General features: G+C 48.1%; 2 protein-coding genes across 2 annotated transcripts; one reads left to right on the plus strand and one right to left on the minus strand.

The window, feature by feature from the left end:
- Window positions 1-470: 470 nt before the first annotated feature.
- LOC112884028 lies at window positions 471-3,409 on the minus strand. Its single transcript, XM_025949323.1, has 4 exons — window positions 3,317-3,409; window positions 2,021-2,476; window positions 1,203-1,318; window positions 471-1,098 (listed from the first exon to the last, which is right to left on the minus strand). Exons 2-4 carry the CDS (start codon window positions 2,474-2,476, stop codon window positions 675-677), a joined length of 996 nt encoding a protein of 331 aa, XP_025805108.1. The 5' UTR covers window positions 3,317-3,409; the 3' UTR covers window positions 471-674.
- Window positions 3,410-9,399: 5,990 nt separating this feature from the next.
- LOC112887981 (transmembrane protein 205) lies at window positions 9,400-12,789 on the plus strand. Its single transcript, XM_025954288.1, has 3 exons — window positions 9,400-9,740; window positions 9,913-10,132; window positions 12,375-12,789. Exons 1-3 carry the CDS (start codon window positions 9,544-9,546, stop codon window positions 12,588-12,590), a joined length of 633 nt encoding a protein of 210 aa, XP_025810073.1. The 5' UTR covers window positions 9,400-9,543; the 3' UTR covers window positions 12,591-12,789.
- Window positions 12,790-15,549: the final 2,760 nt, after the last annotated feature.

A 15,549-nucleotide genomic window follows, 5' to 3' on the forward strand; every position in this document is an offset into this window, starting at 1 on the left:
TCGGTTCGGTTCTTAGGTATCTCAATTAGTTTTTCTATCTGTTAAGTATGCCCAGCCCTAATGCTGAGTTGCTTCGGGACCAACTGGTTTAACTTGACATCCATGCTCGGCGTCTTTGCTCCGCGATCGATCTGATCTGATCACCTTGGTTATGGCCTCTACTCTTTCAATGGATCTGCTTTGGTCGCTTCGGTTAGTTGTTGCCTCTGCTCTCTGAATTGATCTGCTTTGGTTGCTACTGTTGATCTCATTCACATGCAAAATGGGGGCCGTACACAAAGATACTTGGTGTTTCCACTTCCCCGACGCGTAAGGAGTTAATTAGCAATGCGCGCTTGAAATTAATCATGCGCGCTCTGCAGTAGTGATATCTAATATCGTAGGTGATAATGCTTTTCTTATAAATTAATCAAATTCAGTTGGATTTGCTAAGATGAGGCTAGAGCGAGCTATAATTTGGAACGGATGGATAACAAAAGAGACGGCATAGGCAACATATCTATATATAGGCCAGATTACATGCATGCCTGCAAGTAAATGCATACATTTGTAAATGTATAGTTCATCAATCTTCGTTCAAGTATACTAGGAGAGTCGAGAGGAACATATATAATTTGAGGTGTCCGTGGATTTGGCTCTGTGGCATAATGTGCACAGCGTGACCTGCGTGCAGGTTACGCGTTGGCCGTGATGTGCCGCACGACCTTGAGTGTGAGGGTTTGGTAAACCTCCTCGATGGTGTTTCCAAGCTCGGCGATCCGTTTGGCTTGCTGCCTCCAGAAGCTGCTGGGCACCAGGGCCGAAGGGCCGCAGTGAAGGGGCCTGTGCTGCTGCGTGATGGTTTGGTGTGCGCCTTTGAGGTTGTCCAGGAGCTTCGTGATCGTCGCTTGATTCTGCGTCAACAGGGGAGGCTGCAGATGGGGCAGGAGGTAGATCACCTTCTGGACGAGCTGGGCCACCCGCTGAACCTCCTCCTTGTTGTGGCTCACAGCCTTCGCCTCCTCCACAATTTCCCCCGCGAACTCGGCAACTTCCTTCAGCACAGGGTCGTTCTGGTTCTGGCCCCTGCTTCCTGATGATGATGTTTTCGCTGCGTCCCTGCTGATCCAACATCAACGGATTAGCATTTGCTCTAATAACTTATTTTTTGCAAGTTTGTTTAAATGATGTGTGTGTGGTGTAGGGGGGTGTGCCATCGTCACCAGTCTAATCCCTCTCTTAGGTCCCTTCTTATCAGTTCCAGCCTCCTCTTCTTCTCCGATGGCATATTGTCACTATGCCGCAATCCGCTCATAGATTCCTCCAGCACATTCTTTATCCTGAAAGGTAAAAAAGTTGACTCCACCGTTCCAAATCCGACGACCTAAAATCCAATGAGTTCGGAGAGCATCTAAGGCTATTCTTAATTGGAGTTTTATAAGCATTAAATAATATGCCATATCAGCAATTTTGCTGACTTGGCAGTATCATTAAGAGGAGAGATGAGTAAGAGTATCATAAGATAGATAACAGAGGGGTTCCATCCCCATAAAATCTAGCCGGCACAGTTACCAAGTTCTCAGTTTTGGTAATCGTACAGTAAAACTAAAACTATGCACTGAGAATACCCTAAGGCTGTTTGGTTTGAAGCCATAGCTTTCACAATTTATCATGCCGGTCTAAGATTGGTAAGATTTAACCAGCTTATGCAAGTGCTTGGTTTTAGCTGCAGTTGTGGCATGATCCCATTGCACCCTGTTTTTTTTTTCTTTTGACTTATAAACTCTGTTTCTTCTTTTTTTAATATATAACCAGTAGAGTAGAGATCACACCTCTTCTGTTAAGTTAAAAAAAAGGGTAAACTGGGTCTGTTTGTCCATAACTCGTAAATAAAAGTGTGACGAGATTCTCTTAAACTTATAAAAGTGTGGTAAAGAATTTGATGCTTTACTCAAGTTTAGCAAGATTTTATGAGAAATGGTGGCGACCTCAGTACACGAACCAAACATGCATGCATATGCTCTAAATCAACAAACGATCGAACCTGTGGTAGGCGCCTGCAGGCTTCATCTTTGATTAGCGTGTCAAGCACGACCATGAAGATGCTGTCGTTGCGAGCGAGAAGAAGCAGGGTATGGTTGGCCAGGTGGAAGGCCTCCATGATGTGGCTGATCTGCTGATTCACGAATGCGAACTCGCCCTTGTTCTTGAAAGTCTTGAGGAAATCGAAGGCCTTCTTCCTGAGAAGGCAGGACACCACGAGGAGCTCGGCGCGGCCGAGGACTTCGCGAAGGCATTCCAGCGTGTCCTTAGTCGCCAGCGGGTCCGGCGTCCATTGTGCTTCATCCAGAGCGCGCAGCTGGGTCGAGATCATTTGCACGCGGGTCCGGAGGAGTTGGCACTTCTTCCTGTAGCGCAGAGCTTCTCCCGCGTACTGCCCCACTCGTGCGGCCACGTTAAGCACGAGCCCCACCAACGGGATCCACTCCACCGGCATCTAATTGCACGCACATATGTTAATATTATGCAATTATTAACCAGCAGACATCTCAGGCAAATGTAAATTAATGTACAAAATTGTGGGCTAAGCCATTTAGTATTTGGTCCTTTAAAACAGCTAATAACTGGCTAAATAGAGCTATAGTGGCTAAATTGCACACGGAAGCAAATAGCGTATCCTTCTCAATCAGCTATAGCGGGAGATAGCGGAGGCTATAGCCGGCTATTTTGAACCATAGCCAAAATATAAGTTTTGGTCCCTCAATATTATCCTGAGAATCAAGTTCGTTCCTTAACTTTCAAATCAATGTAGTTCCTCAACTTTTACTTTTTGATCAAATTCATCCTAACACTAATATTATACTTCATAATAACATATGATAATGTGAAATATCCTTTTTGCCCTTGGCTTCTTCTTCCTCTCCTCAATTTTTATTTTTTTGCGCTACTATTCGGTCAAGTTTCTGCAACATTCTGTATAGCAGTAAGTATTTATGCAACTTTCCCCAACATTCTATATGTCATTATAGAGTGCCACATTAGCATAAGAATGAGTTTAACCTGAAAACATAAGTTGAGAGACTGAATTGGCCGATTTGAAAGTTAAGGATGAACTTAATCCTCAGGCTAAAGTTGAGGAACCAAAATACCTATTTTACCTTCTTAAATATATAACACTTTTAATTTTTTTCATCAAAATTGTTTTAGATTTAACTTCTAGATTTATGTATTTGTATGAATATTTGTAGACATTATAGATAGTCAGACGAAGAAAAAATTCGATGGTGATATATATTTAAGAAACGGAAGCAGTAGGTACAATAAGTCAGTCACTTACCAGGACCTTGTCAGAACGCAAACTGGAATGAAAGAGAGAAGAGCTAGGTTCGTAGCTCTCCCAAGTGCCACGCTGGTTTTGCTTGATTATATTAGTCTTGCTTGCTTCTGGCTTTGCTGGCTCTTTTTATAAGCTCTGCGGGCAAAGACTTCACTTGAGGTCCACCCTGAATTATTGCATAAAAGGGGAGTTCTATTTTTGCTCTCAGAAGACTTCGTCAATTTGGACCACTTACAGTGACAGGCGTACGTTCGGAGCTGCCTCTACAGCCAACCATGTCGGCAGTCGACTGGAGATATGACCGACGTCTGATACTGGCTTTGTTGGAGGAAACAACCTTGTAGTCATGGTGTAACAATCTCAATGGAAGTTTTTTTTATTTACAAGAGTAGGAATGAAAACGTACAAGGTTCCATCGTATAATTTTTTTCTTAAAAATAAAAATGATAAGATATTATTAGAAATGACTTCAGCGCCGTATTTCTGATAATATCGAAAATGGAACTATATAACCGAAAACATAATTCGAAGCCCTATCTTAATGATATTTTAAAAAGCCATTACACCATGGACCAATCGCAGACATAGACACATACCTGCACCACAAGCCATTACACAATAGACTAATTCATCAAGGCACTGTCGTCCAAACTTTTTTTCCCGCAGCAGTCTTTGGAGAGCAAGAGTTTCAAGATTTAGTGCATGTTGCAATTAGACTGTCGATCACATCCATAGCACGGTTGGAAAAAAAGTTTCCAAAAGTCGTGGCATGCAGTGAAAAATCTTCCCTTCCGCACAGTAAAATTGAGCCTCCCGCTGGTTTATTTAACCGCACGGTGACTTAGGGTTTCTTCTGAACTCTCAGTTTTTATATGAGTCGTCTTCGAGTAGTTTTGCAGCGTCCAGTCCCCAAGCTTATGAGCTAGGAGAGCCGAAGGAGCCATGTCGAGTAGTGTGCATCGCCCAGCCCCCGAGCCTGGGAACTAGCGGAACTGTGAAGGCACGCCATGCTGCCTGGAGGGTTGTTGCCGAAGTTTGACCTAAAAAAAGACAATGCATATATTATGTAGCATAATGCGAAGATACCAAGTAGTACTCAGTAATAATGTGAAGATATCAAAATTTATTCGATGTAAAAATTGCTATGTCGAGCTCTTTTTGAGGCCATTTAAATCTCCCGAGTAGTCCACCCTCTACATTCACCCGATCCCAGTTTAGCCTTCGCCCATAGCATTTACAGGTCGCTTAGGTCTCTTGCCTTCGCTCATACAAGATGGGTCGCTTAGGTCATGACTGGAGACTCGAGGTATCACGGATTAACGCATTTGCTATTCAAGTAGATTAGCGACCGTTAAGAGGAGACAACGAGCAAAAATTAGTCATCATGCGACAAAGAGGATGCGCAGTGCACAAAAGTAGTCGACATTACGACAGAATGAATGCGCATTGCGCAAAAAGTAGTCGACGAAGTGTAGCTCTGGAGGGTTTCAATACCCATCGAGAGTTGCACACGGATAAGTAGTCGGCGAAGTGTAGATCTGGAGGGTTTCAATGCCCGTCGAGAGACGTACACAGATAGTTAGTCGATCATAGTGTAGCCCCCGAGGGTTTCATGCCCGTCGAGAGGCGTACCCAAAAAGGTAGCCGATCTTGTGAAGAACAAGTTGAAAAAGGTATAAGTCACTTAGCTTGATTCGTGGACGAATGTCGACGAAACCGTGGAGCTCGTTGATGGAGCTGCAACGGTTTGTTGATGAAGCTCGACTAGTCGTAGTCGATTCTGACTAGTTTTCAAGTCGAGACGAGTAGTTGATGTAGTCGTTGCTGTGAGGCTCGCCCTCGACTAGTTTCTAGTCGAGACGAGTAGTCGAATAAGTCGTTGGCGGGCCGCCAAGCCTTCTCGCGAAGTCGAAGTAGTCGAACTCGTCGCTACTGCGCGCGGACATTGCAGCACAAGCCGAAGTTGAACCGGGTCATCGAGGTCGACGGCCGCGGTGCATCGACGTTGCAGCGCGAGGTGAAGTTGAGCCGAGTAGTCGAGGTCGATGTAGCCGTTCGCTTGAGTGGATTGATGTTGATGAAGAGGTCCTTCAAATTCGCCCAATGATCGCGACGATCGGCCTCACGGTGGGCGCCAGCAGATCGGGGTGGAGGTGATCATCAGACTATTGTCACCAAGACAACCCGCAGCCCCCCGACGTGCGGTGGCTTCGGGCTTTCCGATTCGGAGTAAATAGTCTAAATCCTTTTCCAATGCAGAGAGGGACTCGGAATCGTTGGCCTCCTAATGATTAGTGGCCGAATTGCGTAGACCGAGTCGCAATCGGCTACGCAAGTCCTCAGATTGGAAAGAGTCCAACCTGAGCAAGGTTGTTGCAGCGCTGGACGGAATTGCGTTGAAAACGGAGTCCTCCTCAGTCCTCGCAGCGGAACCATGGGTTGACAAGTCATCGAGATTATCGACAAACTCGTCGAGGTCGCTACGAAAACTCGCTGCAAGAGTTTTCGGCTTCATGTCGATGATGAAACGATGAAAATTGCCCGCACCATCTGCGATGCAAACCCACGAGCCCAAAACGAACATCGTGCCCTGAGGGGGCACGGCACTGGTGAACTTGAACGATGCCATCGAGTTCGCCGGTGGATCTTCGATGCTCTCCCCTACCTGACGCGCCAGCTGTCGGTGTTTTACCGTCTGCCCACCGAGGGTTATACCCGAGGTGGTAAGTTTTAGGTAGGGTGGCGCCGAGATCAGGAACTCAAAAGTCGTATACTTGATGGCTTTGGATCTTGCGCCATTGGGACCCTCCGTATATGACCTTGGTGATGTTCTTCTTGCCGCCACCGGGATTGCTAAATGTCCTCCGGAGGTGGTAGCAATCGATTGCCGCATGATTGGCACCTGGATGCCATGGCCATTTCTTTTGCAGGAGCTTCTCGAACTCTTCCTGCGTCGTTATCTTCTTGCCTCGCGAGGGATGATCCACAACCGCGATGAGATCATCTGGCTTGCGCTTTCGGGATGGACCCGAGTAGTCCCGCTGGCTCTTGTCATTTGGATGCCTCAGGTTGCTATCATTGCGCCTTGGGAACTGCTCCCGCATCTTTTCTTCCTGCTCGGACCAGTCGTGCATCATATCACGAAGCCCTGCAACAGTTTTCGGTCTGTTCCGCCCAAAGTCTCTGTAGATGCCTGGGTCGATGATGCTGTTGTAGAAGCAGTCGATGATGTCTTCCTCCAAGATATTCGCAATAGTAGCGCGAACGTCGAAGAAACGGCGTGTATAGGACCGTAGGAACTCGTTACGTTCCTGTTTACATTGAGCAAGATCGTGACGAGTACCTGCGCGAGTGATCGCCCCCTGGAAGTTGTCGATGAAGACCTTCTTGAGCCGCTCCCAGGAGTCGATCGAATTGTTGCTGAGGCTCTCCAACCACATGAGCGGCACAGAGTCCAAAGCCATCGGGAAGAGCCATCGCATAACCTCGGGTATGCCATGAAGAGGCATGGCTCTTCCTCTGCCTGGGCCAGGTGCGCTTGCCCCTTCTTGGGCTGCTTGCACTCGTGTGCCCAGTGGCCAGCACGGCCACAGTTGTGGCAGGTGTCGTCATGCGATGGCTTTTTCACCTCACCGCCTTCGACTGCTTTCTTCTTTGCAGCCGGGGGGCACCGCCGCTGGCTCCTCCTGCCTTCGGTCCTGGACGAGCCCTCACCTGACTCGCGATCTCGCCGGCGCGGTGCATCTGCATACAATAGTTTGTCCGAGTCGCGAGACGAGTCGGCATGGTCCATGCGGTCCTCCTGCGCCTTCAGACGCCCGGTCACCTCCTCTAGAGAGAGAGGAGATGTCCAGCAACGTTCGATTGACGTCACCAGGTGGTCGAACCGAGGTGGCACCGACCGAAGGAGCTTCTCAACTACTCGCTGCTCCTCCATCTCCTCACCTAGTTCCTCCAGGTTGATGACGAGGTTGGACAAACGCAGAGCAAAGTCATCGACCTTCTCACCACTGCGACAGATCATGGTTTCAAACTCCCTTCGCAGCTGTTGGGCCCTGCCCTTCTGGACCTTATCGCTGCCGACGCACATCGTCTTGATGGCGTCCCAAGCATCTGCAGCCGACTGCTTCTTGGCCACCTGCGACACCATCTCTGGCGGCACTGAGAGAACCTCTCTAGCCATGCAGTCCTCCTGGAGGTCGCAGTCGCCATACTCGATGGCGTCCCAAAGGTTGCGGGCTTGGAGCATTACCTTCATGACCAGGCTCCAGTGGGTGTAGTTGGATCTCGTTAGCGTTGGGTACTTTGCGCCACCCGACTCCTTTACCACTCTCTGAACGGCTGGCCAGTCCCCATCCCGGTAGTGCCGCCCACGCGGGGAAGGGGAGGGACGCCCCCGGTGGCGATGCGGGGTTACAGAGTCACTTGACGATGACTCCCTGCATCTTTCTCACCGACTGGCTTCTTCTCCTTCTTCACCTGCCGCCTTGAGTCTTCTGGCCGCTGGTCCTTGGGCGTCAGGTCCTCCTTCCCATGGAGACCCTCTTGGCCTAGACTGGTTTCTTGCTCTCCCTCAAGCTATGCCTAGACACAACATGCTTCCTGGATGGAAATATTGATCCAACGGATACTAAACCTAGGCTCTGGTACCAATTGTTGGAAATCTACCACCTACCAAGTGGTTTCTCAGGCACAACCATAGGGTTTGCCTGCTCTAGGAGAGGAGGAACATACTCACACCTTTGAGGTTTACTGCTGTAGGGTTCCGACTGGATTCCGGTATGTGCTTTTATTAAAATAGAGGTCCTAAAGGGAACAGTTACAGTAAAGGAGGCGTTGGATACAAGGCTCGGCGCAAGTTCCAAGCAAAAGCTGCCTTGGTGCATGGGCTGCATGCAAGCAGTAAATGAAGCGTGCGGCTATCTAGAACTAGAGGATTTGATGTGGATCCTGCCTACACGAAAGTTAAAACCCCAACAAGCAAGACATAATTTGCAGACCACATATATATAGTGGGGCCGTGGCATTAAGATGTGAACTAGAAGCCATATGGGTCAAATAGTAAGGTATGGGAGTGGACCAATGTTTATATGGATTTGATTATTTGTAAGGACCATGCAGTTAAGAGAAATTGTAGATCAGCATATTGCGCGAAGTTCATTGACACGATTTTACTATCATCAAAGTTATAATCAACTCTCATTCTGGTGTTCCTTACTTTGCGAAGGAAAAATAAACTCTCATTCACGTATCTCTATTAGAGAATGGTGTGTGCGCGCCCGAATAAGAGAAAAATGGAAGGTACTATAAAGTCCTGCGCTAAATAATACATGCCATGATACATGCGGTTTTATCCTAATCGCAACGCTAAAAACAATACTCTCCCAGTAGCTATTTCAAATCATGCATCTTTTCTTTTATAGTAAGTATGGCGACTATCTCAGATCAATAAATATCAACCTACCACCGTGATTTGTCTACAATTACAGTTCAAAATTACAGGTGTTAAGTCAATAATAGCAATATATTTATCTCCAGCATGCGTGATTTGGACGAATTATCTTACTAGATGTTATAATAGATTAATATAAATTCTCTTTTTTTTTATAAACGTTAACAAATTGTGCATATAACACTTTTGAGTGAAAATGTCCAACGCGTGAGGTCTGATTCGCCACGTCAAGGCTTAACATTCGGACTGTCAACAAGCATTCAAATTATTTTTGTTTTTCGTAAAGCGATCTTGGGTGGTGAAAAAAAAAATGCATCATGAGCTAGCCTAGACTAGCCATGGACACTCCTTTAGACTATCTATTTTTTGAAGTATCTGATAAATCGTTAAGTTAGAAACACTTTGACGCTTTGATCATATCCGGTTCATCTTTCGGGCATTAACCATTGATTGCTTTCAGAATACTTGATTTTGAAACATACAAATCATGCGTGGATGTTTATTGAGAATTAAGTTTGTAATCCCATATATTTTTAGCTATTAAGATGTTATTTTAATTAAATAAATATGGACAAAATTGTATCGCGAAGACCGTAAAAAACAATAATCTCTGTACACTTCCTGCCCCCAGAGTCCACCCGTCGGCGCCATCTACCAAGTACCAACTCCTTCCTGCCCCCATCTCCGCTGCACAATTCCCCAACTACCCACTCGCAAATCCTCCCTCGCCGCCTCCCTCCTCTCTCTCTCTACACCGGCGACCGGCGTCGAGGCGATGGGGTGGGCGACGCGGTTCCTGGCGGCGGTGTGCTTCTTCGCCGCCGGCGTCCTCTTTGTCCCCGAGGCCATCCTCGGCTCCGCCTCCGGCGCCGGGGCCCTCACCGCCGCCAAGCTGGCTCACCTCCTCTCCTTCGCCACCTCATGGGGCGCCGCCCTCTGGGCCACCTTCATCGGCGGCATCATCATGTTCAAGTAAGCTCCCGTCCGTAAAAGGCTAAAAATCCCACCTTTCTTCCTCCCTCCTTCTTGCCCCAAATTTTAGGAACTGCTAATTGTGAGGAGGAAGATATCCACGAATGGATCGATTGATTGAGCTGAAGCCGTGTTGTGTGTTGTGGTGGTGTTGAATCTTTGGTCTTTGTAGGAACCTGCCGAGGCACATGTTCGGTAACCTGCAGAGCAAGATGTTCCCGGCATACTTCACGCTCATCTCCGCCTGCGCCGCCATCTCTGTCGCTGCCTTCGCGTACCTCCACCCGTGGAAGACGGCGTCCACAGTGGAGCGCTACCAGCTTGGATTCCTCCTTTCCGCGCTCGGCTGCAACCTCTCCAACTTGCTCGTGTTCACCCCAATGACCATCGAGGTAAGCGCTTTCCTCTTCTTTTTTTTTTTTACAAAAAGAAAGAATTAAAAAGGCACTTGTTTCTTTCCTTTGGAAGAACGAATGCTATGAGAATCTAGGATTTGTGATGGCGATGGTTTATAGAGTTCATATGACTGCAGAAGTGTGCATTACTTAGTGTATATATTACTATCAGTAGCAGTTAAGTCATACTGTAAGGTTGTCAGCTGACTTGTGCTGTGATACTAGAAAGCTATTTTTGGTTAGTTTTGGTTTTCTGGTTGGTTATGGTTCGGTGGGCAGATATGTTATTGTTAGGTGATGCCTATTGAACAAAACAGCCTTTATGTTATTGCATTTACTCGAGTGTAACCTCTTCAGTAAAATGGGAGTTGTAATCTAGTGCTCGTTAATGCAGCCTAAAGCTATTTTTACACTCAAATGTATCTTGTTTAATCATATGGTATCATGTTCAGTCTAAAAAACGAAATCTTTTGACAAATATGCCTTTTACTATGATACACAGTTGTTCTTAAAATGCTTTCTCAATAGTTTTCACAATTAAATGCCAAGTGTGCAGTGCTGGTTCTACATTATGCAGTTATAAGTCCATATATGGCGTGACATTCAAATTTTGTCACTATTCTGAGAAGCCTAGGCTAAGGGTGTCAGAGTAGGAGAAACATATTGTAAATCCAATTGTTTATTATGATATTGTGATGAAGATTACCAATTTACCATTATAGATTTATATTTTTTCGTCTAACTAATAAGTTTAGTTCATGACTTATTCTAGTGTCCAAGCTAAGCATTAAATGACAGAACTTGACATCACAACATCTCACACGGCACACTGAGTGGATGCTATTTACTTGGTATAAGTTAGCATGCTAGAAGAGAACAGATACTACAAGAATTCAGGATTTGTGATTGCTTTGTTTTCCCAATTGCAGGAGTGTACACAAATTAGTAATAAGTGATTCTCACTAATCATCTTAACTCAAAGGAAATTGAGTAGTACTTTATCTGTTATGCAGTTTATTAGATAGTAAAAATAACTGGTGCTGTTTTATAATTGAAAATTGAATGCAAAATCTATATGTAGTCAATGAACTAATAATAATTTTGTGTAGTTCTCATACTTATGTTAATCTGATAGCTTTCATGTAAGCTAATACTAGCAAACTAGTTGCTGGAAGGTAGTAATACCAGGCACAGGGTTCTCTTTGTGTCTGGACTTCTTGAGTCTTAAAAGGTTACTGTTTCATGTTACTCTACTATAAAGCCAGCTTTCAGAATCTTGGTTTAGTTTGCTGGCTTGCCGCCATATGGTGTTTGGTGTAACATTCAATGAGCAAGTTATAAACTTTGGGTTATTGTTTTTGCTTTTTTGCGTAGTTCTTTTTAAACTAAACTGGAGTTATAGCCAAAACTATTTTTTACACGCAAAATACATGATCATTTTGTGTTGGTTGGTGTTCTAAAGCTTATTTTCTTTCACGCAAATATGACTTTGTTGACAATTGACATGTTGGTTGTTTCTATGGTAAACCACTGTTCTCAAATGATTGTGCCCATATTTGTTGTTGAATAGCTTTAATGGTATGCTAAAGCGGTGGTTGTGGTTTTATATCTTCAACTGATTGCACAGATGGTTACGTGTCGAGTTTCATCACCACTATTCAAAGCATTAATTAAAGAATTAATCAGTTGGTACTCTGTAATGCTGCGATGACAAAAAATTCTCTTTATTGAATACTTCGGTATTGAAGCTGGAATTCAAGCTAGCGTTCTATGACTGAGATTGAGAGTGGAATGTCTTACTCATCATTTCTTGCAATTGATTGGGGTGCTTGAATCCTGTGCGGCGAATGTGTAGTTTGCAGGCACAGGGTAGCAGGCAAACTTCTTTTATTCTGTGCTCTTTTAGAGTGAATATCACCAAACTACATGTGCACTACAGGATCTGTGCTCTTTTAGAAGCAGTTAATTCTTCCATCACCCCATGATAGGGATGATGGTTATTTTAAGGATGATGCAAGTAATTGGGATGTTGTGTGAAGTGTGAACCATGTGTAGTGCACATGTAGTTGGCAAGCAGAGGGTGCCCTGTACGACTGTACCAGGCAAACATCTTTATTCTATGTTTTGTGTGGCCAAACCTGCCCATGTTTCTTTCGTCGATTGTAGTATGGTAATATTTCTTTCTTCACCTACATCTTCTGTTGCGCACCTACTTGACATGGTTGATTGCTCATTGCAGATGATGAAGAAGAGGCACAAGATCGAGCGGGACCTAAGCATCGGCGAGGAGGTCGGGTGGTCCAAGAACCAGCAAGTGGCGAAATCCAACCCTACCCTCGCCGCGATGAACAAGAAGTTTGGGATGATCCACGGGCTCTCGTCCCTGGCCAACATCATGTCCTTCGGCAGCCTGGCCATGCACTCGTGGTACCTGGCCAGCAAGATTGAGCTGTGAAGCCACCCTTCCTCGCCAAATTGGTTGTGCACGTCCTGCACTGAGATCCCAAGTAGATTAAGTTGTACTATACTGTTGACTTCACAGGAGATGAATTGTAGCTGAAAGAAATCCCATGAAATGCATGCTGCTCTCAGACCAGCAATTGGAAATCCAAATAATTCAGTCGCGTTGACGGCATCTATCCGTTTGATCTTTCTCGATGACTGGAGCATTGCTTGCTGTGCGCCGTTGATTGAATCTGAGATGGCTGGCCCTTTTGCATCTTTTGATCATGCTATGAGCACAAATGTCACCGCTGATCAAAAGAGGGCAAGAACCTCCAGCCTTGCTCTCCTCCGATCCTTGGAGGAGTTGTCGAGGTGTAAGTTAAGAGGCCACTAAAAAGAGGTTATACTACTATTAATATATATTATATGTATATATATATTATACTACTAAAAAGAGGTTAAGGGTGACAAAATTTTCGTTCGTCATCCCCTGGTGCGGCCCCTTCCTTTCGTCCAACCACCGGCACTCGTCAATCGTCTGATCATCTCCCTGTACGATCTCAGCCCTCCCACGACCCGCTCCACCCCGCACGCGTCCGACGGTTCCATCTCTTCCGCCCCGCCTGTTAGGAATAAACTCAGCTCGTCTGGGTGCATAGCTGGCAGGTGGCTCGGCAACGTGTATGCGTGCGCACGGACAGTGAGCCGGTGGCGCGTGCATGCGCGTAGTTGACATGTACGTAATAGTGCGCGTCGTTGTGCACGCGGCCGGAGCATGCGGATCAAGCGGCCGAGTAGGGGATGTGCAGTTCGTGCTAGCAGCGAGCCAGCTATAAATCGACGGTGTACTGCTTGTTTGTTTAGCAGGCAAGATAATACAGAAAAGAACAGTGTTTGTGCGCTGTGCGTTTGGGCGCGTATACGTGCCTTCTCCTGCTATTGTTCTTGAGCGTTTTGAGTGCGTGTGAGCACCTAGAGTTTCAACAATCGGTACCAGAGTCTGGTTCCGTGTATGCCCAAGATCCTGCGCTACTACCTCGAGCAAGAAGCAATAGCGGTGGTTCCACACGGCACTGCGGGAGGCACGGTGTCCATGTCGTACCCGGAGTTGTCGCCGGCGGTGTACACGGCGTGGGAATCAAGGTGGAGGCGATCCTCGACACGCAGGGCCTCTGGGAGGCCGTGTCTCCATCGGGCGATGCCGCGATGGACGTGCCAAAGAACAAGGTGGCGCGGGCGCAACTTCTCCAAGCACTCATGGAGGACATCCTCATGCAAGTGTCGACGAAGAAGACGACGAATGAGGTCTGGGAGAGCCTCAAGACAAGGTTTATCGGCGCGAATCGAGTCAAGACAGCTCACCTCGCCATGCTCAAGGAGGAGTTCGACAAGCTGTGCATGGTGACGGCGACGCGCTGGACGACTATGCCGGGAAGATCAGCGGCACGCGCGCGAAGTTCGCCGGTCTCGGGTCCACGCTCGACGACGTCACCATGGTGAAGAAGCTACTCGACACCGTGCCTGATCACCTGTACCCGATGGTGGCTGGCATTGAGCAGTTCTGTGACGTTGAGACGATGGTGTTCGAGGAGGCGCTTGGCAGGTTGAAGGCATTCGACGAGCGTTCACGACGGCGCGCGCAGATCATCGGCGCACAGGTGGCGAACTGGGTTCAGGCCGGCGGCGACAAGCTTCTACTCGCGGATGCGGACAAGAAGGAATGGAAGAAGTCGACCATCGTCAAGTGCTTCAACTGCGGGATTCGGGGTCACTTTGCCTAGGATTGCCGCAAGCCCAAGAAGGAGGTTGTCATGGCGGCCACTGCGGACGTCAAGGAGGAGCAAACTCTGCTGTGAAGGCTCGGCGTTAGCAGCGCTGGGTTTAGGGGGAGATTATTAGGAATAAACCAAGCTCGTGTGGGTGCATGGCTGGCGGGTGGCTCGGCGATGTGTGTGCGTGCGCACGGACGGTGAGCCGGTGGCGCGTGCATGCGCGTAGTTGACGTGTACGTAACGTGGACTGAGTAGGCGCATGCAGTGGGGGTTGCTGTGATCCGTTGGAGGCAGCCGCGTCATGCGCGTTAGTGCGCGTCGTTGTGCACGCGGCCGGAGCATGCGGATCAAGCGGCCGAGCAGGGGATCGTGCAGTTCGTGCTAGCAGCGAGCCCAGCTATAAATCGACCGTGTATTGCTTGTTTATTTAGCAGGCAAGATAATACAGAAAAGAACAGCGTTTGTGCGCTGTGTGTTTGGGCGCATATACTTGCCTTCTCCTGCTATTGTTCTTAAGCGTTTTGAGTGCGTGTGAGCACCTAGAGTTCCAACACCGCCGCCTTCCCCCTCGCGCCGCCGCCGCCCTCCCCTCGCGACGCCGCAGCCCACGAGCCGGTCCATGCCACCGCCATCCCGTCATCTAGCCATCCCCACCCCTCCTGACACCCTCCCCCTCGTGACGCCCTCCCCCTCGTGCGGCCGCCGTCGCGTCGTCCAGCCATCGCCACCCCGCCGCACCGCCATCCCGCCATCCCGCCACCGCGAGGTGCCCCTGTTCGCGCGCCTTGGCACCCCCCTCCTCCGCCGCTAGGGCGCGAGTCGCGGGCAGATCGAGCCGGCGGAGTCCATCTGCCACGCCTGCCGCCACCAACCGCGCGCGCTCGGCACCCACCTCCTCCTCCACGAGCCGCGGCCACACTCCTCCTCCGCCGCGCCGCCGAGGTGCGAGACGTGGGCGGATCAAGCCGGCGGAGTCCATCTGCCACGCCCGTCGCCACCAACCGCACCCACCATGACGCCGTCCATCATTGGCGAGGAGGAGGAAACCCCAGCATGGCCACTCCCCTCTGGGTTCACGCGCGATCCATCTCAAGTGCGAACCCTTCCCTCCATCCCTCCCTGTCTACTTGCGCGAGCTCCTCGCTTTCCTTAGATCACAGGCAGCAACTCTCCTCCGCGCAGATCCTCCCTCCCTCC

Source organism: Panicum hallii, chromosome 3 (assembly GCF_002211085.1).
Source record: "Panicum hallii strain FIL2 chromosome 3, PHallii_v3.1, whole genome shotgun sequence".
Lineage (NCBI taxonomy): Eukaryota > Viridiplantae > Streptophyta > Magnoliopsida > Poales > Poaceae > Panicum > Panicum hallii.